The sequence below is a fragment of the Electrophorus electricus genome, chromosome 11 (genome assembly GCF_013358815.1).
Source record: "Electrophorus electricus isolate fEleEle1 chromosome 11, fEleEle1.pri, whole genome shotgun sequence".
Taxonomy (NCBI): domain Eukaryota; kingdom Metazoa; phylum Chordata; class Actinopteri; order Gymnotiformes; family Gymnotidae; genus Electrophorus; species Electrophorus electricus.
In genome coordinates this window covers 15,315,546-15,343,419 of record NC_049545.1, presented here as the reverse complement: position 1 = coordinate 15,343,419, position 27,874 = coordinate 15,315,546, and the positions used below count along the sequence as shown (strand labels likewise).

The window sequence follows — 27,874 nt, the reverse complement described above, 5'->3', positions numbered from 1 at the left end:
AAAAAAATCTATATTTCTACATGCTCTTACACTTTGAAACACCTAATGTGCACCTGCATGCACTGGACACTTTATGTGGTATATCAGTTTTACATCTTATACCCCACTCAGTCAAACCCAAAGATCTCTTTGAAACATTAGCATTTTATATAACTCGAGTGATTGATATGGGTATGAAATCACTATAAGGTTTCCCCATGCTATGAAGAAGGAACATAACTCACAAATTAATCTGACAGTATTGACTCACTATATAATGCCCACATTACTATGTGTTTACATAAAAACACCAGCTGCATGGATATGTCTGTTATAAGCCTTTCTGGTAAAGCAGCAAATTAACCAAACAATGGAGCTCTAATATGCCTTTCAGTGAGCAGTGCACTGCAGCACTGCAGGTTACTCATCATTCCTACTCAAACACATACCGTGTTCTCCACAATTAATGATGGCAGATGGAGATGAACAACAACAAAATAAGCCATGGAAAAATGTCTATCTTTTTCAATCTCCTGTTCATTTTATGGCCCTTTCTTTAAAATGATCATCATTTTATACCATTTGTCACCTCTTGCATGATGAGTTGTAAGTAAAACATTGCTCATTAAGAAGCAATTGCTCAAATGTTTTTCAACTGATTGACAGCAGTGTAGAGTTCTGGTTGTGGAACATATAAAATCAAGCAGTATTTTTTCTTGTTTGTCCTTTTGCATTTGTGGCAATGAGACATTGTGCATGTGTATGCAGAGTAGTATGGATCAACAAGGCACTGTGTGCAGGAATATCTTGGGAAATCTTGCAAACCAATCAGAAATGTTAAAAGGGGGATTTTAAAATACTATTTCCGTAGCCTAATGTGGCATGGTTTTGTAAAACAATGGTTGACAAGTTCTTGCTCTGGAAGCTTTTTCTACCCCTGGGAGAAAAGATGTCAGTGTCTGCATATCGAATTTCTGGTATGAACATTTCATGTTCCAAGATTCATCCAGCATGCAGTGCATTAATGGCGGTCGAGATGAGGTTAAGGGAATTCCAAGCCTAGCTCTGACAAATGGACTACTGTTCTCTTCAAGCTATATTTATACATGCTCTTACCACCCACTTTGAAATACCTATCTTGCACCTGCATGCACTGGCCATTTTAGGTGGTATAACTATCTATAACATCTTATACCCCACTTGGTCCTGCTCCCCCAGCTAACACTGGTGACTCTCTGACCACACAACCACTGCTGACTGGATATTATTTGGGTGGAAGACAATGGTTTTGGCAAGAGTGTAGGGGTTGCACTAGTGTATAAGACAACTGTTTTTCCACAAATCACTGCCCACTGCAGGACACCTACTAGGTGTTTCAGGTTTTAAAAAAAGCATCTAATACAGTTGGTGGTGAGTGTATATATATGGAGTTTCCAGTTTATTAGGTGCAGCTACTTTAGAATTGTGCCTACCTATAGGCTATAAGTCCAGTCCCTAGTCAATTATATATACTGGAAAGTTAATTCAATGGTGGTTCTTACTTTAAAACATAACAACTTAGGTGATATTTGGGTATTTTGTGTATCTATAAATGCATATTTATATGGTCTCCCCTTTCACTGCATATTGTTACAGTGCCCCCATCACTGTTCCCTTGGCACTAGGCGGCATGTGGTTTTCATTTGTTTTAATCCACACCTTGCGTTTTGTAAACCCTACTGTTTATTGTTTGCACATGTGAATTGTTTCCCTCTAATATACTCATATATTTATACCCTTTGTCTTCTGGTCTTGTTTATCAGTCATTACTTACCCACCTAGCCTGAGTGTCTCTTGTTCCCTGTTTTTAAATTACGCTTTATGCCAATATGTTTTCTGATTTGCTTTTGTGTATCCCAGCTTTTTGCCCTTGCACTTGAATAACAACAACAAATTTGGAATTGCCCTAATAAAAGATGCTCATCTTACACACACACACACACACACACACACACACACACACACACACACACACACACACACACACACACACACACACACACATATTCCCTTCCCGGTTCATGTTCGTTAAGTTGATTCTGATCTCCTGTCCGCTATACGTTATTACTGTGTACTCTCCTAAATTTCTTTCCTGATCTATAATCCCATGTCGTAGTCTAGTCTCTTTCCTCATCGCTAGGTTCCTTTCCACTTCCTTGTTTTTTACCCTGTTTGTTTGAGTGTTATGTTTCCTTGTTATCCTGTAGGTTCCCCCTTAATATTTAGTCCCCTTACTTATCCAGTGCTCACCCTCACCCTGAATTGGCCTCTTATCTTTTTGGTTTGTTCCTGGTGTTTCTGTTATTAATCTAGTCAATTTAGCATTGTCCTGTTTATCATTTTCGCTGTGTCTTCCCCTGTTTTGGATTCTGCTCGTGCTCAAGTCCAAGTCACTGGTACTTTGCACATGTGTTCGCCCCCCACCTCACTCCCGTTACACTTCTAGCAATGGTATAATGACTATATATCATTATTTCTCAGTCTCTTTAAGATACAAACAGAAAGTACAGGAAATATGTACACAATTTAAAAAAAAAACAATTTTCAGAACAAAATAGCTTCTACAGGCAAAAGTAATAATTTAGTGTGACCTCCCTTGGCACTAAGCACATTGATCTCTTGAGGGGACTGTCCTGAAGTTTGCTTCTGGTACCATTCCATTCAGGTTCCATTCCATTTAGGTTTAAGAGAGTTGGGTTCCTGCTATTGCTCAAGTTTAAGGAAATGTCACACTAAATAGTACTATAGAATCTAGGTTTTTTTTTCAGATTTCTTTTCTGTTTTTCAATGCTGCATACAAATTTCCTGTATTTCCTAGTTGTATTCTAATAAAGAGACTGAGAAATAATTACATGTGGTTATACTATTGCTAAAACAACAAATCTAATGGTTGCCTAAGACCTTTGCACAATACTGTATATAAATCCTAAAATGATTCCATGTGATTAACTGCAGTGTACTGTAGTGACAGATGTAGAGATATACAAAATGGTAGTGAAGTTCACAAAGTTTCCTGAGAAACAGGATGTTTCGGACTTTGCTTGTACAGCTGATGAACGATCACTGTACAAAATGTCCTGATTCTCCGGTAATCTATCTCTCTCTCTCTCTCTCTCTCTCTCTCTCTCTCTCTCTCTCTCTCTCTCTCTTTCTCTCTTTCTCTTTCTCGATCTGTAATCTCACACATATACATACACACACACCCACACCCACATACAAGTGTATTCTATATTTGTAAGTGCTTGCTGAAATGCAGCATAAATGCATGTTTAAAGCATCCAGTTAACAACTACCCTTCAGTCACTCATGAAAGAACCAAGTATAGGTCAATACAATACACCAAGTATCTGACTTTAGAGAACAGCTGGTCTGCCAGGTGAGATAGCACTTACTGTAAAACCAACTAAATTGTATGTCATCTTATTAGGTACACCTACAGAGAAGATTTACATAAAAGTGCATCGATGTAAAAGTTTAAAAACTAATTAAATAGGGATATCTCCTATAAGAATTATTATTTAGATTTTGGTCTTAGCATGCTTCAGAACTAGCAGTTTTCTATATATTTTACATATCAAAAATACAATTTTATATGTATAGCTTTAATGATTTGGCTTTTAAACACAGATTAATTTAGGATGCCAACTATAGAACCAACATAGAATTTTACATTTATAAGCTCTTCATTAAAAAAATCTTCCATCTCAATATTAAAGTACAGTCCTACAAAAGGTCACAGCACTGCAAAATCTGCCTACACAACTAAAAGCAGCATACCTGAGCATATACGCAGTGTGAGGTCACATGGTGGAAAGCTTCCTTTGCAAGAGGATTAAAAAGACAAGCTACGTCTCCTAATGGAGTAATTAAATACAGAGCACAGCAACAGAAGTGCACTTCAGAAGGATGGTCACCTAGTGCAAACTAGATTAGAAATGGATTAGCTGTCGCTGTATTAAAAGAGCCTGTACCCCAGTACTGTGCTGTAGGAGAACATGAGCATAAGAACAATAGCTCTGATTTCAGATAACTGCACAGAAATATAGGTATACCTTTCCTCTGTTTGGCAGCAGAGGATGTAGCCTCTTGGAACGTCTTCAGCTTGTGTGCAGCAGACACAAACTCCCAGCTTGGCCTTATCAAAAAGGAAACAGCCCTGGAAAGCCAAGGAACAGTTTTGGCCAGACAAACCCATCAGCTCACATTGCTCTCCTGGGCAGAGCCTGCGACTCCAATAAGGTAATGCTGAATCACTCACTTCCAACTGTGCCTTTCCGACCCATTTATAGGAATACTCTAACCCAGAAATTCAAATGTGGCTAATAATTCAATCTTATCTGCATAGAGGTTACCATGATTACAAATGACCAAATTAACTTTTTCATGACTAACGATGTTTTTGCATGAGGCGCTCTATTAAGAACATCTAGGGGGGACAGATGCCAGTGTGTATATTTGTGTTGAGGGTAATGAGAGGGGACAGATGTATGTCACATTTAAGAGACACAGAGTGCTCTCCTAGAATATAAACATTCATACCAACTTAGAAGGTGCTCTATAGATTGGGGTTTAGAAACCTTAAACAGAAATTCTTGTGTTCTGTACATATGGTCAGCCAAAAGATCTTGTGAATGTGTTTTGATTTTACAAATATAAAAACCTTGCCATCATGGACATTCCAACCTATAAACATCATAAGTAGTCTTGCAGTTAATTAAACGTTTAATAGTATACTCTTTACTCAACACAATATCTTGAACAACTACATAATCACAATGGTTTCATCAACTGCATTTAAAACATGCAATAATATTACTTCTCAACTCCGTCTGTGTAGCAGGAAGATAATTAATAGCTAACTAATCATCAAGTTATTATGTAATATGTTTGATTTGTTATATTTATATATTTAATGCATGTTTCATTACTTGTTTATTATATTGGGTGAATTTGAAGTCATATCTATATATGTTAATGTTATGAGTTATGTGATGAACTAATTATCTTATAACACCTGTGCTGAGTTTGGTACTCCCTCCTTGATGAAACTCCTTTCTCCTTTCAGATTTTCTTGGGTGCCATTTCATGCCATTTCTCTATTTTCCTCCTGATTCTCATTCTACAGATTGTTCAGAGACTGTTCAAAATGTATTAAGACAAAGGTGTGTGTGTGTGGGGGGGGGTAATGGTGGGGGACTAATAGACCTTAAAAAATGTCCTCCTTTCCCCCACCACATTATTCTGCCCTCTGCATGTATTTAGAAAACAAGTGCATTTTGGGGAAGTGTGTACAGAGGAGTATTCAGCAACCCTCCCCAGAAACTTGAAAAATCCCATCAACACTGCAATAACCTGCCCCATTAACAGAGCTGTAAAGGCATTTCAGCCCAGCAATCTGGCACATTCCTGTTATGTGACATGTTATGTGAATTTCATCATCAGATATATGATAATAATACTCTGCTAAATGATAGTAATACTCTGCTAAACAGTTGCTGGTGTCCATTAGGTTTGAGCCATTCTGGTTATTTACTGATATATCCATGGAACCAATACAGAGATGGCATAATTACTGCACTTCATACATATTCATAATTTACATTCACATTCATCATATTTATAATTCACATTCATGATAAAAATGCTAATCAAAGAGGAAATAAAATTCAATTCATTTTGTGCAGTGTGCTAAGCCTCACTGGTTTCACACTGCTACCTGTGCGCATGAATACTGATTTGTCATTAAAAATATTCACGTCTAGGTGATTCTCTATACATGCCAGCATTATCCACAGAAAAAAAAGTAAATTCACAAGGATTATTCACTGAACTAGAACTCGAAACAACTGTAAACTAGGAGCTTCGATGCAGCTGCCTTTTACATGAAAGAAAACAAAGTTAGGATGATAGAGTCTATATTATTCTTGCTATTCAAATAAACTTCAGAGGTGAGTTCTTTATTTACTTCCCATTTTGGTTTAAATGTTTACACATCTGCTACCTAGAAGTATGAGGCACTGCTGATTACTGCTCATAATGAATGCTCTGTTAAATAGCTGTTTTTTGGGTTTTTTTTGCTACACTAATTTACACTACACTAACTCTTTATAGACTCTTGGGTACTCTCTAAAAATACAAAAACAAATACTAATTCATATAAAAGTTTTTCTGCTTGCCAGTAAACCATTGCATTGGTCAAGTAAAGACTGAAAATTCTTGAAATCTGTTGGAGCAAAACTAAAATGTGTTACCCATTTCTAATGGTTTGGTTAAGTAACTAATTAATTCCAGCTGTCCAGCAGGGCAGCAGATCTCTAATGAGATAACAAAATCAATAAAGCTGTGATAGCCCGAGTGGATCCACGAATATCATGACTATAAGTGGAAATAAATAAAATGGACAAATTGAATGCACTGATTGCACACCCAGCTGTGTTTTACTGAGACATGGCTACGCACTGATATCCCGACTTGAGTGTTTTCATCCCCAGTTTTCAGACAGTGAGGGTGGACAGAAACACGAAGCTGAGCAGCAAGAAGAAAGGAGATGCACTTGTATACGTAGTGAACAACAGTATATTCCCAAACATATTACTGTGAAGGTATGCCATTGTTGCCCAAATGCTGAACTGGTAGCAGTCAGCCTACGTCCATATCATCTACCCAGGGAGTTCACGAGTTTATAATTGTTTACATTCCACCAGAAGCCAATGCAGACATGGCATGTGACCTCATACTCTCATGCATCGCGAGACTTCAGACCCTATATCCAAACTCTTTCATTACCATCACAGGAGAGTTTAATCATGTTTCGTTCTCCACCTCACTTCCAAAGTTCCACCAGTTTGTTGACTGTGCAATCAGGGAGAACAGACTACTGGATCTTCTGTATGCAAATGTTAAGGATGCATACAGTTCATCTGCACTACTTTCACTGGGCAGGTCTGATCACAACATGGCACCCACTTACTGATCTATGAATCTAAAGCAGCTTGTGAATGCAAGGAGAATAAAGAGGTGGCCACCTGAGGCAGAGGAGGCTCTACTGGTCTGCTTTGAGACAATAGAATGGGGATTGTTATGTGAATCTCCTGGTGAGGACAAACAAAATTACAAACTGCATAACTGACTGTATAAACTTCTGTACAGACACAACTGTTCCTGTCAGGAAGGTGCGTTGTTTTCCCAGCAACAAACCAAGGATCATCAAACACCTGATGGAACTATTAATAATAAGAAACAGGCTTTCAGAAAGTAGGATAGAGATCCAAAAGGAGCTGAAGGTGAGACTGTGGGAAAACAGAGAAGCCTACAGAAGGAATCTGCACGGAAGACTTCAGAAGAGCAATGCAAAGGAGGTGTGGCCAGCGCATGAAACAGATCACAGACTTCAAGCTCAAACAGCACATTGTGAGAGACATTTGAAAATGAACCAATGAGCTGAAAGTGTTCTTTAACAGATTAAGCATGACACTATCCCCCCCTCCCCACCACCAGAGGCATCTACCTCACCCTACTTCCACACCACCTCCACTCCCCCCACTCTGCTACCCCCTCACCACACAGCCATCATCCATGGACTCACAACAATCACACCCCCACTTAGATGTAACAGCCAGCCAGATGAAGAGACAGCTGAAAAACCGAAACCAGGCAAAGCTACAGGACCTGATGGAATCAGCCCAAGGGTTCTGAAAGTTTGTGCCACCCAGATGTGTGGAATTCTTCAGGTCTTTTTCAACCTGAGTCGTAAACTACCTCAACTACCTCCTCCTTGAATGACTTCACACTGGTGGCTCTCACATCACATGCTATGAAGGTCCTATAAAGACTTTTGTTAGCACAACCTAGACCCCTGGTTAGACTCTTCCTGGATCCCCTGCAGTTCACTTACCAGCCCAGAACAGGCATGGAGGATACCATAATCTATTTACTGCAGAGGGTGCACTCTCATTTGGACAGTAACAGTTCCACAATAAGAATCACCTGCTTTGATTTCTCCTGCACATTCTATACCATCCAACCTCTCTTGCTGGAGCAGAAGATGGATAGAACGCAGATGGGCAATTCCATGATCGGCTAGGTCACGAACTACCTGCCTGACAGACCCAATATGTGCGGCCGGGTGCCTGCCGGTCTGATTGTCTGGTGAGCAGCACCTTTTCATCCTGTACACCACTGATTTCCAGTAGTCCTGACACCTTCAGAAAATTACACTATTACAATATTTATTTTTATTGTAGCTATTTTTATCACAGCTGTTTTTTTGTGTAACTATTGTACTTACATATTTCTCTACTGCACTGCTGTGACAATTGACATTCCCCCTAGGATCAATAAAGTGATTGATCAATCGATCTATCATGTGACTATAGTCTTAACAAAAAGTATAAATAAAAATTGGACAAAGTTTTTATAGCCATTTTCTATAGCCTTAAAACTATTTTTAGAGGCACTCTATAGCCAGAAAACTAGAACTTCATATTCTCTGTTAAGGAAATCGAGCAGATCTGCACAAGCTGTGCACTGATCCCAGATACAGTCCTGAGAGCTCACAAATTCTCGGAAATGTCACGCACATGCACGACAATAAGGCTAAAGCAGGACAAACTGTCGCCTAATCCAAATATCAGTGCATCTGTAATCTCCCTTAGTAGGAACCAATCACAGGAACTCAGAAATGAGGAAATGATAAACACAGCAGAAATGATAAACACAGCAGGGCCTCAGTAATGTCCTAAACCTCTAATAGTTAAAAGATCACTGAATGTGACTCAAGTGACAATGCGATTGATTTTACATTACATAAGTTACATAGGAGATTAATGGTTTTATTGACAGGGCTGCCCAGTCCATAACACATGGTCTGCATGGTACAAACAAGGATATAAATACAGGGCTCCTCCATGACTAACCAGCTGACCTTGAGCGGTGGAGAGGGGGGCTTTAATAGCTTTTAATGACATGACTAAATTTAGGCCAAGCAGTATTTGGTGCAGCTCCTTGGGTGGGAGGGGGACTGCTCCCTTTGTCAACACCACAGTAAAAAGTAAACTCCCCTTCCGTGAAGATGAGAAAAATGAAATAGAAAATAAACACAGACGTGATGGCACTAAATTCTGACTCATCCAAAGATATTGTTAGAGACTCAAAGTATACGACTGGGCATGGTTTAAGCTGAGCTCTTTTTATTTGGGTGCTGCTAATTATTTATCTGACCTGGCACTAGGAGAGTGTTGAGGGCTGGAAAGCTTGAAGAAGGTGCAAATGCATCTATTTTGAAAAGCTGGTGTGGTCTGAATAATATCCTAGGCAGTTTCAACTATGCAAGGCACACCTGGGACACAACATGTTTATGCTCCTTCATTACAGCAGATAAGCAGATCCTATTGCTCTGCTCTGGAATTTAAGCAGATCTGAGATGCAGTAAATATCAATCCTATTACACTTCTTGCCATCATTATGAATGCAGTTTTCACACTAATCTCCTGGCTAACCACATACACGAACATCATTGGGATTCGATGAATAAAGCAGAGGCAGGAACAAAATGATTTACAGTAAATAGAGTCTATCCATCCAGAGGCTTTCGTTTCTTATTTACTGATTATGTGACACAATGTAGATATGAGTTCTGATTAATAATTACTTTCAATTTTTACAATATTTGAAAGCTCTTAGGTGCACTGTTATTCATAGTCAGGTCCTCCGTTAGTCAAATGCAAAGGAAATTTTCCAAGCTTTGGTTTTATGTCTTTTATGAATCACATTTACATCTCATCTAAGATGGATCAGTGGTTTTACAATTTATTCCAGCAATCCAGGATATGTACAGAAACTCATTACACTCCAGTCAATGTTACATTGAGGGCCATACATCACTTTAACAGAAACATCTCAGCTCTTTGGTGGAAAAATGAGTTCGGCATTTATATTCACCATACTTCACCCCCCAAGTATTTAAAATACTGCCATGATAACCCTTGGTTTACATTTGAGCTACATCAGCTACTTCATGAATGTAACTCAGCATGATCCAGGACATGTAACTCAGGATTAGAGGCTGGCAGGATATCAGATTCAGGATTAGAGGTTGAAATGTATCTAAAATCATAAAATGACTGTTTGCTAGCTGTAATTTAACTAACTTGTAGACAAGACAGGAATCTTAAATTCCATAAATGCCATAAATGTAAATGTAAATGTTAAATTACTTTAATAGTCATTTTATTTCCTGTGGTTTCATATTCATGTTTAAATTTGAAAATCATTTCAGAGTTATTTCAGGTACTGACATCAGTAATGGCCAGGTTTTTAATTACAAACCTCTGTTGTGGTAAAAGAAGTGGAGAGCTCTAAAAGCACTTAATTCTAGAAAGCCAACTTCTCCAGATAATCTAGAACCTAACCTAGTGTTTTTTAAATTAACATCAGAATCTATACTATGTGCACAATTATTAGGCAAGAGAGTATTTTGACCATATCATTATTTTTATGCATATTTTCCAACTCCAAACTGTATAAATTTGAATGCTTATTGGATTTAAGCATATCAGGTGATGTGTATTTGTGTAATGAGGGAGGGTGTGGCCTTAGGAGATCAACACCCTATATCAAGGTGTGCATAATCATTAGGCAGCTTCTTTTACTCAGGCAAAATGGGCCAAAAAAGAGATTTAACTGACTCTGAAAAGTCAAAAATTGTAAAAAGTCTTTCAGAGGGATGCAGCACTCTTAAAATTGCTAAGATATTGGGGCATGATTACAGAACCATCAAAGGCTTTGTAGCAAATAGTCAACAGGGTCTCAAGAAATGTCTTGAGAAAAAAAAGGCACAAATGAACTGCCAAAGATTTGAGAAGAATCAAATGTGAAGTGACCAGGAACCCATTATCCTCCAGTGCCATCATATTGCAGAACCGCAACCTATCTGGAGTGCCCAGAAGTACAAGGTGTTCCGTCCTCAAAGACATGGTCAAGGTAAGGGTTGTAGATGGACTCAAAATCAACTCACAAACCTACTGCCAGTTTTTAGAAGATGCTTTCTTCAGTGGTACAGGAAAAAGTCTGCATCTTTCAAGATGATCATGATTTTTTGCAGGACAATGCTCCATTACATGCGTCGCATGGCTAACCAGTAAAGGCCAACTGGTTACTGCACATGCATTCTCTAGGGGTCCCATGGGTGGGATTGATCTGGCATACTCAAATAAATCACTTGATAGATGTACTGTATTTTAAGAATATTTGATGCTATCAACATAAAATTTCTTAGGACTAATATAAGTACCTGCTTACTGATTTTCAGCCATCTACATGCAACCGTTTACCAGAAATTCCACGGTCAATTCACTGTATTTTTTTGGTAAATTTTCACAACAATCATGTCTGCCCTTTTAAATAGCCTTTTAATATATGATTCCAGTATATGATAATTTCAGATTTTGCCATAGAAAATTAAATTACCATCAAAGCAACTGCGTGACATGTTTAAAAAGTATATAGAATGCTAGTAAAGTTATTTATTTGCTTGCTCACATCTTTGTACAAAAATATGCGTTCCTTTCTTCGTAACCTAACACAAAATATGCTGCAATGAAGCCATGAAGCTAATATTGTCTTTTAGTAAGTTGTGATAGCAAACTTTTAGCAAAAAGAATCATGCACACTCAATGTACAGTGACTGATGACTTTGTGTGCATTTGGAGAGGTTTTTGGACACTTTGGAGATGTCTAGCACACCTAGTGGAAATGAATCAGGAAATGTAGAGCATGACTGAAAATGGATCTCCAGCATCAAAATGCACATTATAAACCCCCTAGTTGCCCAATAATTATGCACATATAGATATTCTCCTAAGAAAGCCAAAACCTCACTTTTATTTTCTTAAATATTCAGGTTTGAGTTTTATTAACATTTTTGGATTGACCAAGAGCAGTGTAATTGTTCAATAATAAAATGAAAAATACAACTTGCCTAATAACACAGTGTATAACTCTACCAATACAATTCCTACAAACTGGAAAGCTACCTTTTTTATTCCTCTTTTGAAAGGAAGCAACCGTTCTATTTTAAATAATCATAGGTCGATCTCTAAACTCTCTGTGGCTAAGGTGCTTGAATCCTTAGTTAGTGATAGAAGTAATAGAATACCTGGCTATTAACACTACATTGTCAACATCTCAATCAGGATTCCACAAAAACCACAGCAATATTACACTGCCATAAGGATCATAAATTGGATAACTGAAGCTTTAAATAATAAGAAGTGTTGTCTTGCTCTTTTAATAGACCTCTATAAGGCTTTTTTGATATAGTGAATCATATTATAGTTGGGTGGATAAGATTTTGCTTTTACTGAACATTCAGTTGGCTAGGATGCAAATTATCAGATAAAACTAAGATAGAATGCAGGCTACTCAGCTAGAGGGTGTGTGTGTGTGTGTGTGTGTATATATGTATATGTATGTATATGTGTATATATATATATATATATATACATACATATACATATATATATATATTACACACACACACACACACACACACACACACACCCTCTAGCTGAGTAGCCTGCATTCTATCTTAGTTTTATCTGATAATTTGCATATATATATATATATATATATATATATATGAGTAACTGTAGTGTACTGTAGTAAGAGATATGTGTTTGCACAGATGATGAAGGACCTCTGTCTGAAACGTTCTCTGGAAACTGTGTACTTTATATATATATATATATATATATATATATATATATATATATATATATATATATATATATATATATATATATATATATATATATATATATATATATATATATATATATATATATATATATATATAATGTGTTTGTGTGTACTGGATAAAGCCTTTTTTGCTAATTTACAAAGGCTTTTGATAGAGTACAAACTTCTAAATATAGATAAAATTAAACTTTTTTTTTTACTACATAAAAACAAAGTTTAGAATTATCTGAGAAAATTATTACCAGAAATGGTAACATAAGCTGGTATCTACTTATAAATATTTAAGATTTTTAATTAATTTTATTAGATAAACAAGGCTTGTTTTGCTTTCAATGTCATATAGAACCTGGTGGAGTCGATTTTATCTGCCTTTGACTGTGGGGATGAATATGAATACACCTGCCCATTGTTTTTATATGCTGGATACCATGGAGTACTGAGATTCATCAGAAATTGTGGTGCTCTTACTTAATCACTGTTTCATATTCAAAAGTGAGGTGGCCTGCTATAGGTATTTTTATTATTAGTTACATTTATACATCACCTTTCTCAAACCCAAGAACACTACAGACAGATATCAGCTTTTACACACTCACTTGATGAGAAGCAGAAGCCAATTTGCATAAGGCATACTCTCAGTCAGAAACCACAGCCCCCTGGGGGATTGCACCAGGTACAGGGAAAGAGGTTAAGACCAGGACATACATATGTATATGTACATACATACACACAGGTCACATTCAAACAGGACAATTTAGAGTACCCAAACAACCTAACCTCTATGTTTTTGCATGGAGGGAGGAAAGCAGAGACCCCAGAGGAGACCCACACAGGCAGAACATGGAACCTCCACCCACCTAGGGACTCAAACTCAAGATCTTAGTGCTGAAAGGCAAACATGCTAACCACCAAGCCATGTACCAGCATATACCTGTCTTTTTATTTATAAAGCCATTCTTTGTAAGATGTCCACTTATTTAACTTTTAAAACTGAACTCGTCATTACAATCACCATCCTTTGGACATCTTGTGATGTTTTACTGAAAGTACAAACTGAACTGGAAAAGAAAGCCACGGATAGGACCCAGGCGCCTTGATACTGAGTAACAAAACCATAAACGGCTTAGCTTATCATGCTGGTCTGACTTTCTGACTCTTTCTCCTCTACATAGGTGTCATAAAGCCAACAGATTGGAATGCAAATGTAATGTAAATGTAAATGCGAGAAGGTTCTACCACCCTGGTTATACTGTGAGTGTGACCATAAATCAGACTCAAACCCTTACCAGGACAACCAACATTTTTCATCCCACAGAAGCATGTTCACAGATATATATGTTTCTCTTTCCCACAGATTCACAAAGTAACAACTTGCCATGAATCCCCCGAAGCCTAAGGGCATTTTCACTGTTTTTTCATATTTTCTTATATTCACTTTAAAGGTTCTTACTTATAGCATGATACCCATATGATTCATATCAAAATACTCAGACCAATCTCAGCTCTCTTTTTAATGAGGCGCCATTTGACCTAGAGCATTGCAAAAAGAAATACCTTTACTCATGTGCATAAACTGTTTTGGTGTTTAAAATGTTTACCAAAGTGTTTGGTTCACAAAAGCAGTGAAATTATATATATATATATATATATATAGCTAGCTAACAAAGTAAACGTTTACTAATGGATGGTCAGTTTTGTCAAACAAAAATCACGTGTATTAGAAATCAATTTCACAAATTTTGCACAGAAACAACATTTATCTTTTAGCTTAGACATTATACCTAAATGTGACTAAATCCATGATTACAGAGTTATTAATTTAGCCATCAATTTTATTTTCATAGTATTCTTCATCAAAGGAATCAAACCCCTCAGTCTCTAAAGCTCAATTACCTTCGTCACTACTTTCCCAAATTGATGCAATTTCAGCAGCTGTACAAATGTTGTACAACATTTTAGATGTTTCTGACATGAAGGGTAAATCCCTAGTGATTTGATGATTGTTTATTGGTTACTTTCATACATATTGACACACAAATTCATCAGTCACACACAACAAATAATTGAGTGATGCACGAACACGCCAATCACACGGTGAGAGGCAGATGACGTGTACCTTTAATGTATATTCTAACCTCATAGTCTCTTTATTCTTACCATTCACAAAATTTAAAGGGCAAGTTGCACAGATTCACAAATATCTGAACCATGTTTCCATGCTGTCTTATTGCAAAGATATTAATAAAAACATTGCAAAACATCAAAAATGACGCGCCTGTACGTGTGGACCGCTACAGGTTAACCTACTATGATGTCAAATGATAATCAGCCAATAATGTGTGGTTATTTTAATATAATCTCTAAATTGTGATGTTTGCTCCCATTATTTGATAAGTGTTAGCCAACTTTATCCACCACGAATCAGTTGTGTTATCATTCACTTGGTTGCTTTTTTATTATTGCTATTATAGCGATTTTAGTAAGCTTGATATTCCTAGTCATTGGTAGAATCTTACTCAATGATTTTTGTGCATGTTTGTGTATCTCAATGCTTAATAAATAAACACATCTTGATTATTACAACTGTGAATCAAGAGTGATATTCTGATGTTTGGTAGATAAAATAAATAGAAATAATCACATATCGACTTGGCGATTTTCACGAGTTTAGACTGAATTCTTAATTATTAATAAATTAATGAAAATGAATACATTTCCCTGTTAATCATGGTGGTGCCCCAATTAACCTTATCAACAGTAATTGACAATTTATCAAAAGTGTTAAAACCGATACGTGTGTGTAATAGTTTTTATTTTAATGCCTCTATTTTAATCTCTTTGTTGACGCTTTGTTGGCCAGGTTTCTCTTGTAAAAGAGATTGCTTGATCTCATTGGGACTATCCAGATCAAAAAGATCAAAAGTGGTGAAAGTTTATTTAATTTTGTAATTTACCCATTTTTAGATGTTTGTTGTTTCCCCTAACATTTAAGCATTAAAATGGTAACAAATTATACAGATTTAGCCATTCTCTGTCCACTTTTCTTTTTCAACTGCCTTATTCAGTTGAGTGCCCGAGGAGCAGCAGTTTGTCATACGTTTGCCATATGAGTGAATGTGTTCAACAAACACTGAAACAGGAGATATTTTTGGCTACAAAGTGTGAAGAGGATAAGGACAGTGCAAAAGGAGCTGTATCATATCCTAATAAATCAATTCACTGAGCCTCTATTTACACACACAAGCGAACAGCTGATTATTCTCTCCTTCTCTTTTCCACATTGTTTTTAAGAAAAGGTTGAAAACAGACATAGAATTTGAAGGTTATATATATCAATTATGGCATACAAATGGAAGATGTACATTATTGCTCTGTTCATTGGTCTGTCACATTCTTTTTTTGGACTGAGTGGTTGGAGGATTGTGTGGTTGCAGTAACATCACCCTATATTGCTACTACCATGAATAAACTGAGAAGTGGAAAAAGGAAATGTTAATGAATATTGGCCCAGTCTCCAAAAGAAAGATAGAAGAGAAAAGCTTAGTCTCTGTTATTATTAAACTGAGAGCACCAAATGCAAAGTGGCCACAGAGCCCGCTCCAGGTTGACTAGTCAAGTGGGTGCTGTATAGTCACCCTGCGGAACGCACTGAGGTTTTTACAATGAATTGTCAAGGGGGCGTGCAAGGTTGGGATGCACTTTTATGGCAGGTTTTCCACATCCAAGGCAGATCCTGTTAGTTTTCTTTTATAGGTTTTTTATTAGTACAACTATTTATTGTCTAGAACAACTGGCTTTTAAGATTCTGCCACTAATTTCAAACAGCAGGTGTGGAGCATTATGTCTTGATTTACTATACAGCAAATCAGAGAAGTGGTAGAAAGTAAACAGTCAGTCATTCTCACATTCATAGGTAAATTTATGGATGCAAGCACCAATTTCCAGTAACCTGAAGAAAAATCTTGAGACTTAAAGTGCTATGTTTACTGAAAAACTCACTGATGCAAGATAGGAAAAGAAAAGTCCCTCTGACCACCTGATGCATCTAAAGAGTTCCTTTCAATAACAAATACATTTGAGTGTACATGTGCCAGCATAATAGTACCTTCCCTGTACTGTGGAGGAGCTGATATTACTGGCCCTTCAGCCTATGATGACGGACACTTACAGGAGGAGTGGCTGCTGGGAAAGCTCTTGCGGCCCTCAGACACCAGGTCGGGCTCTCCTGTGCACAGCATTTTGGGGTTGACCTGGCCATCGGGGAAGCAGCGATGGAAGTAGTCTGGCCTTGGCCTTCAGCCAGAAACACACAGGGCATGTTTGATTTGCTCAAGATTCATGGGTAATTTGATTTTGGAATTGAATATAGCTAAAGTAAATAAACAAGGACGACAGATGTTAAAGGATGAATCGAGTTTATCCTTATCAGGGTAGATTTGTGTAAACAAAGTGAAACACTATGTATAATCACCATGACAACAGTAACTTGTGGCCATTATTGGAGGATTATTGGAGGATTCTGTTCAATTATGGCGTTAACAATATAAAGAAAATTAAACAACATAAAGAAAATGAAAAAAGATTTATATATTTAAAGAAGAGAAGGTTTAAACTGAGTCAGCACTGAAAAGCCACAGCAGGAATTTTAATGAAAAGATCTATTGTAAAAGAGCTGATACTATCAGAAAGACAGAGCTGATACTATCAGAAAGACAGAGCTATGTATTACCTGCCAACTATCAGCTTGATGGTGTTTGTGAAGACGCCATTCAGTGCGAGTGCAAGAGACACAGCTGAGAAACAGAAGACAGATACAGAGAGACACAAATGAGAAACAGAAGACAAATACAGTTTAAAGGGTGAACAGGTAAGATAAGATGAATTTCATGAACGATAAGATGAACTACAGGTTACAAATGCAACTCCACTAATGACTCTTATTCAGCATTCTTAGAACTTATCATAAACATCAATGCATAAGTGCTATGAAAAGTGCTTGCAATTTTCCCATATATAAAATCCCATCACTTGTTCACTTTTTTAACTACTAAAGCATATATAATTCCCTAAAGTATCCGGCATCCTCCTGAATAGTCCTGCCAGAGAAGGAAAGGACTGCTAAAGCTCTCTTTAATATCCATTAGCTATGTTATCTCTCATAGTCCAGCCCCACAATTAGTCATTCTCCATCACTCATCATGGTTCCCAGAGGAGAGAGAGTGAAAGCTCTGGAAGTGATGTTTGATGGGCATGATTCTGAATTAGATGAGGAAGGTGTGATCTATGTGAAAGCCAGTAACTGGGGACAGCACTTCACCAAATATATACTGTATGTCTACTGCCAAAGGCCATCCGTTCCCTTTCGCTGCCACTGGGTGAAATGGTGATTGCATATTAAATAACTTACTAAGTTCGTTAGTAAAAAAATGGTCAGTGTCTTATGTGTACACGCACGCGCGCACACAGCATATCGTATTCTCAAAAGCACAGCAACCTTGGAATCATCTTGGATGTTAACTGCTTATCAATTCTCTTATGATGGTTCCTGTGCAAGAGCACAGCTCTTTGGAAGAGCTCTTCTCTCTAGGTCATTTGGGAAATGTCTATAAGGCTGTCATGTCTTTTCTCAGAGCTTTCCTAAAATTTAAACAAAAACTATTTTCAGAGGGTTTGTAAAAGAGGAGACAAACTGTGAGAGCCTATACTTCCCAGCAACTGCACCTAATGGATGGGTTACACAACCAAACAGGTGTCGGCCCCTGGATTGGATGGAGAAAGGGAATCTCATTTTCTTCTAAAAAATCAAATGATAAGATACGTGATATAGCAAGATCTTCTGTGAGTCTAGCTCCTCAGAAATCATTCCATATCCAGTCACTGTGAAACTGGGATCAAGTTTGCACTTCAAGTAAATAGTAAACCTTGTATCTTCATGTTACTGAGAAAGGTGACAGATGCCTTGTTTTCCTAAATATGAAAGAAGGGAATAACATCTATATTACATTTAACAGCAAGACTATGGTCTAATCCATCCAAGACAATCTCTTAGGCCTCATAAACATTTTCATTGCTAATTTATTCCCTGCAAATGCTTTTCCATTACTTTAAACTTTTATTTCAATATCAAGCAACTCAAGAAAAAGTAAACATTAGGACTAAGTCACCCAAATTACATCTTTTCCTTTTTTCTTTTCCCTGATTCATGGATGGCCCCCGACACCAACCGCTGCTGGCCTCTGCGTTTTGACATCAACATCAATACAACTCTTAACCCACCACATGAGTCTGTTTAAGCTTTTAATAATTGGAATATCTCAAATGAAACTTCACCGAATAGTAGCACTTTGCAACAAAGAGCCATACAATTACAACAACAATTCCAGGCAAAGCAAGATGAAACACTGCATCTGCAGTACAGCCATCCGTGACATCTTGGCAAAAAAACACACTACATTGTGCCAATACTAAAATAAATATCTGAACACTTTCCTGCTTTTAACGCTAATAAAATCCTTTTCAGTGTTGACTTCAATTTAACACTGTTTAAGACTTTAATCTCTGAAGTGACGCACGGGTCTCTCTCTATCTCTCTCTCTCTCTCTCTCTCTCTCTCTGTCTCTCTCTCTCTCTCTCTCTCTCTCTCTCTCTCTCTCTCTCTCTCTCTCTCTCTCTCTCTCTCTCTCTCTCTCACTGTTCAGTTGTTTAGTTTTTAATTTGTGTTTAGCTTTCTCTCCTGACCTGAACATGGCTGGCCAGAATGCTAAGAAACAACATCAAAACAAACAAATGAAAGCCATATGATGCCGCGTAATTTGAACTTAGCTTTCCTTGCACTTACCCAAACATGCCTCTTTGATTTCTGTCTTATCCGTCCGTCGTATAATCTTCACCACAAATATCACTGCCAGAGGGGTGAGGAATGATATGGCCTGCGTGAGAAATGAGAAACACCTTTAGAACCATGACAAAAGCAGTGGAAAATAGCTGTAGTCCATGTAAGACTATTGCTGATTGTATTGAAAACCAATTAGAAATTGAAAACTGTTGTATAAATTGTGCAATCAAATGAATAGAGATTTTTACTTTCAGAAAAATATATATATTTATAAGGTGAGCAACAAATTCCTCTGTGGAACTTTATTTTGAAACAGCAGACAACTAAAGAACAAAATTTTTCTTTTTACCAAATATCCTTCAAGCTAATATTAGTGATGAAATGGACAAAATAGATTTATTTACAATTACAAATCCAGCCACCACACGCAGAACATATCCACAAGTAATTGACTACCAACGAACAACACACAGTAAATTTTCCAAATCCGAATCATGGTTTTTCTTATGGCCGAGTAGTGGATTCATTAAAAGGGAAAGCCGTAAGCCAACCTTCAGTACTACACATTCGAAAGTATCCAGGTGTGTGCACATAGAGAGCCAAGGTGTAGCACAAGAGTCTCACTCCGCAAAGCTGGCAAAGAAGTCCTTTATCCAGCATTGCAAATGATCCTCAGGCATGCTGGTAGATAGGTGGAGTCAATAGGCTATCACATCACCTCCCTTTGCACAAACTGGGCACTCCAAAGAAAAAGAGCAAGAAGGGGCATAACACATTCGGCTCAATGAAAACTCCACAGTCTCCCCTTCAGGTCACTGTGAGCATTCTGCTACCCACTGGGCTTCATTGGCCTGAATTAAATAAGATGCATTTTGGTAGTACCATCCACTCCTCCGTACTATGCCTGAAGACTCTCACTTCACACTCACTGCCTGTGAATTGATTGATGATGTGGGCTTTTTTTTCTATGCCCAGGTAATTACTGGCAACCTCAAAAAGTGGTAATTACCTTCAGTTCCCTCTGAGCACTTACTTGGCCTCTATAAGCTGTGATGAATGAGAAAAGTGTAGTACGTCTTGTAGGGATGAGTGTTTTGCTGGAGCATTTCCCATAAAACATGACAAAAGCCGATACCTTTACAGGACTAATTTTGTTTATAGCTCCAGTAATGGCTTGGAGCCAAAGGGACAAATAAACAAATTGACATCACAAACAAACAAAAGTGTAACTACATGCAGTGTCCTAACCCTAGAAACGTGTAAAGTGTAAATAGTATGAAAAGAGTTCAAAAAAGGAAATGCCATATGACTTCAGCCAGCCTTTAGTGGACAAGTAGACTAGTAATATGTAAGTCCACTACAGTTTTGCTGTCCAAATGAATCAGCCTTTTTTTGTCATCATTTTAAAAACTAGGATAAGATTGTGCTGGTCTGTGGCAGCCTCTCTCAAAGAGTCACCATATGTGATCTGATTTCTTTATGACCCAATGTCAAGACAAAGCCACAGTAATTAAAAACATGTCAAGATATACACCACTTGCAGTGCTAGCTATTAGTCTCTTGGCTTGAAGCCAAGAAGTGCAGGTCCAAGGCAAAACTCACCGCTTTTTCAGCTACCAGCAGATAGCATATATCACCGACCAACTGCACTACGGCAAATTATAAGGTTGCCCTCACAAAGTTGATCAAATCTCCTGATTCATTAAATGTGAGGCAGCATAATCATCATTCACTGTGCTGCTATTAGTCAGGTTTTATGACCCCTGCAGTAGCCAAATTGCACTGAGGTCTGCCAAAGACCAACCTATGAGAAATATTCAAGCATTTGCCTGATGACACTCAGCTTCTTGACCTTCCTTTATGTATATTTTTGTGGAACGTTAACATTAGGGAAACACCAATGCCACTGTTGCACAATGATTTTACAGCATGTGACACGCAAAGTTCAAACAACAAAACAGAGAAGTCTCCATGCTAAACTAACAATCTGCAGTGCCTATGGATATTACTAACTAGCCACCAAATAGACTCATGTATTCAGTGTAATAGCAACCCCACATCCTTGGACCTGGAGGAAAGAAACTAATTCACATTGCCACCAGGTGCATTATGGGATAAACAACAGCATGTCTAAAAATGAAACTGAAGGATCTGATCTTAAGAAACTTGCTTCATTGCTTATGGACAGCTTTACAAAATTATATTAACATGATAAGTAACAGGATGATGATTAATACTTTATGCAATAATAGGTTTTGCACAAGCTGTCTTTGCAACTTACTTTACTAAATCAGACTGCTAATCAAAAAAAATCTCAATTCAGTCATCTGAAAGAAACTACTGACCTTTACATATAATCATATCAATAATCCAAACCAGAACATCTCAGAGTTCCACATCTGCACAGCTCCCACAGAAAATGGAAATCTACACCAACTAACGTTCTGCCTGAGTTGCTCAATTTTCAAGGCACACTTCCTCCTTCAAGTGAAAAATGAAAAAAGTTTATTCTTAGAATATCTATCACAGTATTGTCAATAATTGCTGTTCTCACAATTTCTCTCTTCTTATCATACCTTCTTATCATGTTCGAGACACTTTCCACAATGGAAAGCCTATATATCAATAATCTCATTGGCTGTCCTGACAAAGAGTAATGACATATATGATTTCTGTGTCTGTTCTATTCTTTTGTATTATATTATTTTTACTACACTGATGCTTAAGTATATTATCTGGGGACAACTTTGAAAATGAATGACACCCAGCTGCCAATGTTTTGCGACTGGTCTTTTAAAATCAAATTTGGTGCTAACCACACCACTCTGCCCACTATCTGGGGGGCACCAGGCCATGTGGTTGAGAAGAATGGAACACTGCCATCCTCCCCAGCAAATCAGAACAAGGCCAGTTCTATTCTCATGGCTATATGATTGAGAATTAGACGTAAAGGTCCAGCAACAGAAGTCGACTCTGTGCTCTTCCGCCAGGACCTTGGCTGGGCAGTTGTGTATGCTGTAGTCCAAAGCCTCAGGAACTCTGTAACTTGCTTAGTTGCTTACTCTTCTGCCTGAAGCACCATGCTGTACTTACGAACATGACCCTCTTGGGGATGAGATCTGATTCCACCAGAGGGTTCTTGTACAGCCACAATTCCTCCGGCTGGATGACTCTCTCAAAGGGCTCCAGGAACTCTGTGAACCTGAGAAAGGCACAGAGAGACTCCCTCATTCAACAGTATTAGCAGAGCTCAGACCATTCAGGAAAGTATTCGGAAAGGAGGATCAATTTCCTGAGATTTTATTGCTGTTTTTCAATTTATGACCTATGTTCATACCACTTATGTTCAAACCACTTAGGTTTTCAGTCCATTTAACTTGCTAATTGTGTATTCTAACAACAAAAGAATATGTGCATTTATACCAGAGCCTCTTTAATGTAAGGCACTTAATTTTCACAAAGAATAAATGTGCAAAAATTGATATCACTGTTCAATTTACAATAATGGTAATAATGTAATGGTAATGGCTCAAAAATAAATGGTAATCACAATAAAGGGTAATTATATTTGAATAAATAATTGAATTTCCTGTCAAATCTTGAACCCCAATCTATTTTTTCTATTTTTCATTCTATAGAAAGGGGAAACATGCCATTTAAATCCTTCTGTAGTGCATCTACAGTTGTGGCCAAAAGTTTTGAGACTGACACAAATTTTAGTTTTCACAAAGTTTACTGCCTCAGTTTTTTGTTTTTTTTAGCAAACCCACTCCCTTGGATGAGAAGCAGCCCCACACATGAATGGTCTCGAGTGGTTTCAGTGTTAGCAGGACACAGGACTCATGGTAGCGCTCACCTTTTCTTCTCTGGACATCATCATTTGTCCAGATGTCCCAAACAGTCTGAAGGGGGCTTCATCCCGGAAAATATCTTTACTCCAGTCCTCTGCAGTCCAGTCCCTATACTTCCTGCAGAATGTTTGTCCTTGATGGTTTCTTGGAAAGAAATGGCTTCTTTGCTGCCCTTCTTGACACTTCAAGTCATCCTCCAAAAGTATTTGCCTCACTGTGCGTGCAGATGAACTCACACCTGCCTTCTGCCATTCCTTATAATTGTACTTCACTATACTATATAAACAACTGACAAAAATCTGAGGCAGTAAACTTTGTGAAAACTAAAATTTGTCAGTCTCAAAACCTTTGGCCAGGACTGTAGTATTTTGAAGTCAGCAACATATACAGACATACAACACAGATACATGCAGCAGCAAATATATTACAACTTATTTAGGTCTACATTCTGTTAAGTAAAAACAAGCTATTTTATATGATATGGCCCATAAATTGTAGCATAACCTTGGGTCATATGGTAGAGAGGCAGGAATTGACAATGCAAGTGTGGGTATGTGAGAGTACAGGCCATGCTGGATTACTACTGGCTGATCAGCAGCCTGATGGCCCGTGGAAAGAAACTGTCCCTGTATTGGCTGGTTCTGGTTTTTATGCTTCTGAACCATCTGCCGAATAATGTACTGTAGCTTGGGTGGGTGGGATCTCTTATGATCCTTTTGAACTTCCTCAGACAGTGTTTGGCATACAGCTCCAGGAGTGATGGAAGTTCAACCCCAATGATGTTAGTCCTCACTTCATTTCCTCTGAAGTGCTTTGGGGTCCAGAGCCATGCAGTTCCCATTTGAATTCTTGCACCAAAAGGTGAATACAGTCTGTAGTAGACCAACATAGCAATCACTAAGAATCAGAACCACTAAGAATTAGAACATGTGTTCTCAGCCTCTGGTCAGGTGATAGTTTTTCGTTTTGTTTTTTTGACACTACAGCATATATTTTGGAATAAACTTAGATGTTATGGTTTATCCACCTTGGGGCAATAACAAATACCCAAAAGCTAATAACTATCCTGGTATGTGGGCATCAAACAAACATGATAATGTAAGGTACATTCGAGCCACAGTTAGAAATTTCACAAATGTGTAATTAATACATTAATACAATAGATATCATTGTCTCTCTTGTCTAAAATACCTTTGTCTAGAGTCATTAATTACTATTTGAACTGCTTCTCCAACCAACATGTTAATGCTGTAAGAAAGCATGGTTCCTGCTAAAGGCATTCCATTTACAAAAAGGTTTAACTAGTCTGAATGCCAAAAACCCTCTTTGAGTACACTACAAAGCAAAAAGAAATGGCATATAATTACAGCTTTATCAGGCTGTAAGAAAATCTTCAGCTTAAAGATAAAAGGGTGACTGGACATTAGAAATAAAAAATAAATCCCCCCGAATGTCAGCATTTAAACTCGTGATATCTAATTATTGGATAATGGCAAATAAATTAGGTCATTTGTTTGATTTTTTCAAAAACAGGCTGTTCACTGGCAAGAACAACCCAAAATGCAACAAGACGCATTTCATATTGGCATGACATTCTCCATCACAACTGCTAGTCAAGGAATGCAATCCAATGGTGATGCAAAATTGATGTGTAGGAAAATTAAGGAAAGGCTTTTACTTGAGACATGAAGCCTGCAGTTCAAGCCTGCCCTTTTCTTTTGTTTGTTTGTGTGTGTGTGTGTGTGTGTGTGTGTGTGTGTGTGTGTGTATGTGTGTGTGTATGTGTGTGTGTATGTGTGTGTGTATGTGTGTGTGTGTGTGTGTGTGTGTGTGTGTGTGTGTGTGTGTGTGTGTGTGTATGTGTGTGTGGGGGCACACTGCATGCATCTCTAGTCATAATGCACAATGTATCACCATTACTATCTCCCAAGCCCCAAGCATCTTTTCAAAGCAGAATTACCCTTGAACTGGAGTGAGTAAATGCCTTCCATCAGTATAAAAAACACTGATGCCATGGGTTTTGCATGGACAAGACAAAACAGCAGATGAAACGAAAGTGACTTACGTTCACACACAGCAAAGTGCAGCTAATTTGGCTCGTTCACCATCATGCTTGGCTACTCTACTTTCATCAGTGCTTTACAAGTCCTTGGGTTTCTGACACTAATTCTTTTTGTAATAGATGAGCATCCATTCAGCCCATAAAAACACCAAAGCCTGCAAACGAGGAGAAGGGACCTTCCTTAAGTGGCCCGTTTGTCTTCATTTGGTCTTCACACTGAATCTTTTCTCTCTTTTTCTTGGGGCAGGCACCTTGGAAAAACTAAATGCCACCACCATTAGCAGCATCACAGACAGAGGTAAAAACACAAATAATTTTTTCTTTCCCCCTTATGTGTATAGTTTTAAGGTAACAGTAACCTTGTTACTGGTTTATGAAAATTATTACATTTGCTATAATACATACCTGTGTGATTAGGAATTATAAGCAATCATGCTAAAGCAGCTACAATGAAGTGAGAAGCAATGGCATGTTGCATCATTAGCTGCACAAAAAGAGGTGAATTGGAACAACTTTTTCTAAACATAAAAATCGAATCATTCAACAAGAACCCATAATCCTCTGGGTTCAGTGTAGTTATACCAAGGAGTGTTATTCATGCAACATTAATTAAGTATTGCTTGTTACTGCAGACTGAGCTAAATTGTTCTGTCATGCATGCCACCACCTTGTACGATTCAGTGGCAATTGCAGCGACCCCAGAGACATGCTTTTCTAAGCTGTGCAAACGCAGCAGCTACACACAATTAACTTTTGTTGCAACAAAAGTTTCTGCTTCTTTTACTTTTGAGCACTCTACTATGTAGCAATTCCCCATCAACTCCTACATATTAAAAATGTAATCGAGCAATGTAGAGCAGCTGTCAAAGAGAGATAAAAGCCAGTTATCTCCCCCCACATCCCCATCCCCAGCGGCATCTCTTTACAATCCAGCGTCTGTAAGGCAGGATCAAAGAGGCAACACATGAACCAGAAGCGTTGTATATGAGGGAGAATTTTTACAAAACCACTGATTTACTTGCCTTTGTAGCATTATAACCTCTTGGGAGAAATGGCTAGATGGATTGCAGCTTGAAGCAGGGGGAATTAAAACACAGCTAAAAAGTGTGGAAGTGAAATTTCATTACTGTGTTCAAGACTGTAAAGTTTTAGCTTATCCTTTTAATTTAAAAAAAAACCCACACACACACACATATATATATATACATATATATATTAATTTACTTAATTTGTTATTGCAATTATTTCAGTGGTTGTTTTGGCAAGAGCAGGGCTTTTGAGAGTGGGAGGAAGTGACCAAGACTCATTCACGATGGATTAACTGTGCAATAAAATTCTGTGACATGGGCTTGGACCATTTAACAGCATCTATCCTGTGGAGTTATGGGAGTTCCCAGTACTCTCACAATTATTTCTTCATTATTACCTAAACAGTATCTCTGATTATCCATGTTCCATCAGGCATTCACTTACAATCGATTTCAGACTTGTAGGAGGCTCTCACTTTCCTGCCCATGTGAAACTAATGTTAAACAAATGCTTTGGATATCATTTTTTAATATGCTGTATTTCATTATTTTGCTGGTAAAGGTCCTGTATTTACATGTATGAATCAAGTAGCAACTTTCTTGGTCTCCTCACTTCCCTAATGAAAGGAAAAGAACCTCTGAACTCATATGAGAGACTGTGCCACCTCATAGATGGAAAGTCGTGAGGAGATGAGAGGAGGAGGGAGAGTGAGAAAAGGATGAGAATAAGATGAGACTTCTCCAATCTCTGTGTTGGCTGAGAGCCCACCATCGTTCCTGCAGGCTGATCAGCTGCCAGGTTTGTTCGGTGGAACAGATGTCGCAGTAACGGCTTGGCAGGGGGGAAGTTATTGTAGGCTGGGCACGACCAAGCACGAACAAACATACAAACACCCACAAACACAGGCACACTGAAAATAGCATTGGCCCTACAAGATGTCAAGGCATGCTCCCACCCCACCTCAGACATCCATATGGGAAAGTGACCTAATATTACTCCCCATCCCTCCTCAAAAAAACAAAAAAACAAAAACAAACCAAACATACACCACAGGGGGAGGCAGACACAACACTCAAGTAAACAGAGTTTTAAATAGCCTCAATTCAGTTAAGTTACAGCACTAGTCAGACGCAGCCGCAGTATTCACCCAATGTTACACACACTGTCTACGCACAACACACATGCAAACGTATACGCATAGACAGACAGACAGACAGACAGACACACACACACACACACACACACACACACAATTTAAGTCTCCAATCAGGGTTATTAAAGGTTCTCTATTTATTGTTATCATAAATTATCATTAACCTACAT

At 37.9% G+C, this 27,874-nt stretch overlaps 1 protein-coding gene across 1 annotated transcript in view; it reads right to left on the bottom strand.

Moving 5' to 3' along the window:
- Positions 1-27,874, bottom strand: part of plpp4 (phospholipid phosphatase 4) — a 61,216-nt gene that overhangs the window by 12,676 nt on the left and 20,666 nt on the right. The window contains exons 2-5 of the mRNA XM_027026355.2: positions 22,703-22,811; positions 19,613-19,703; positions 17,504-17,567; positions 16,943-17,067 (exon numbers count right to left, since the gene is read on the bottom strand). Of these exons, the coding sequence (XP_026882156.1) occupies positions 16,943-17,067; positions 17,504-17,567; positions 19,613-19,703; positions 22,703-22,811 (389 nt within the window). The remainder of the gene's footprint in view (positions 1-16,942; positions 17,068-17,503; positions 17,568-19,612; positions 19,704-22,702; positions 22,812-27,874) is intronic.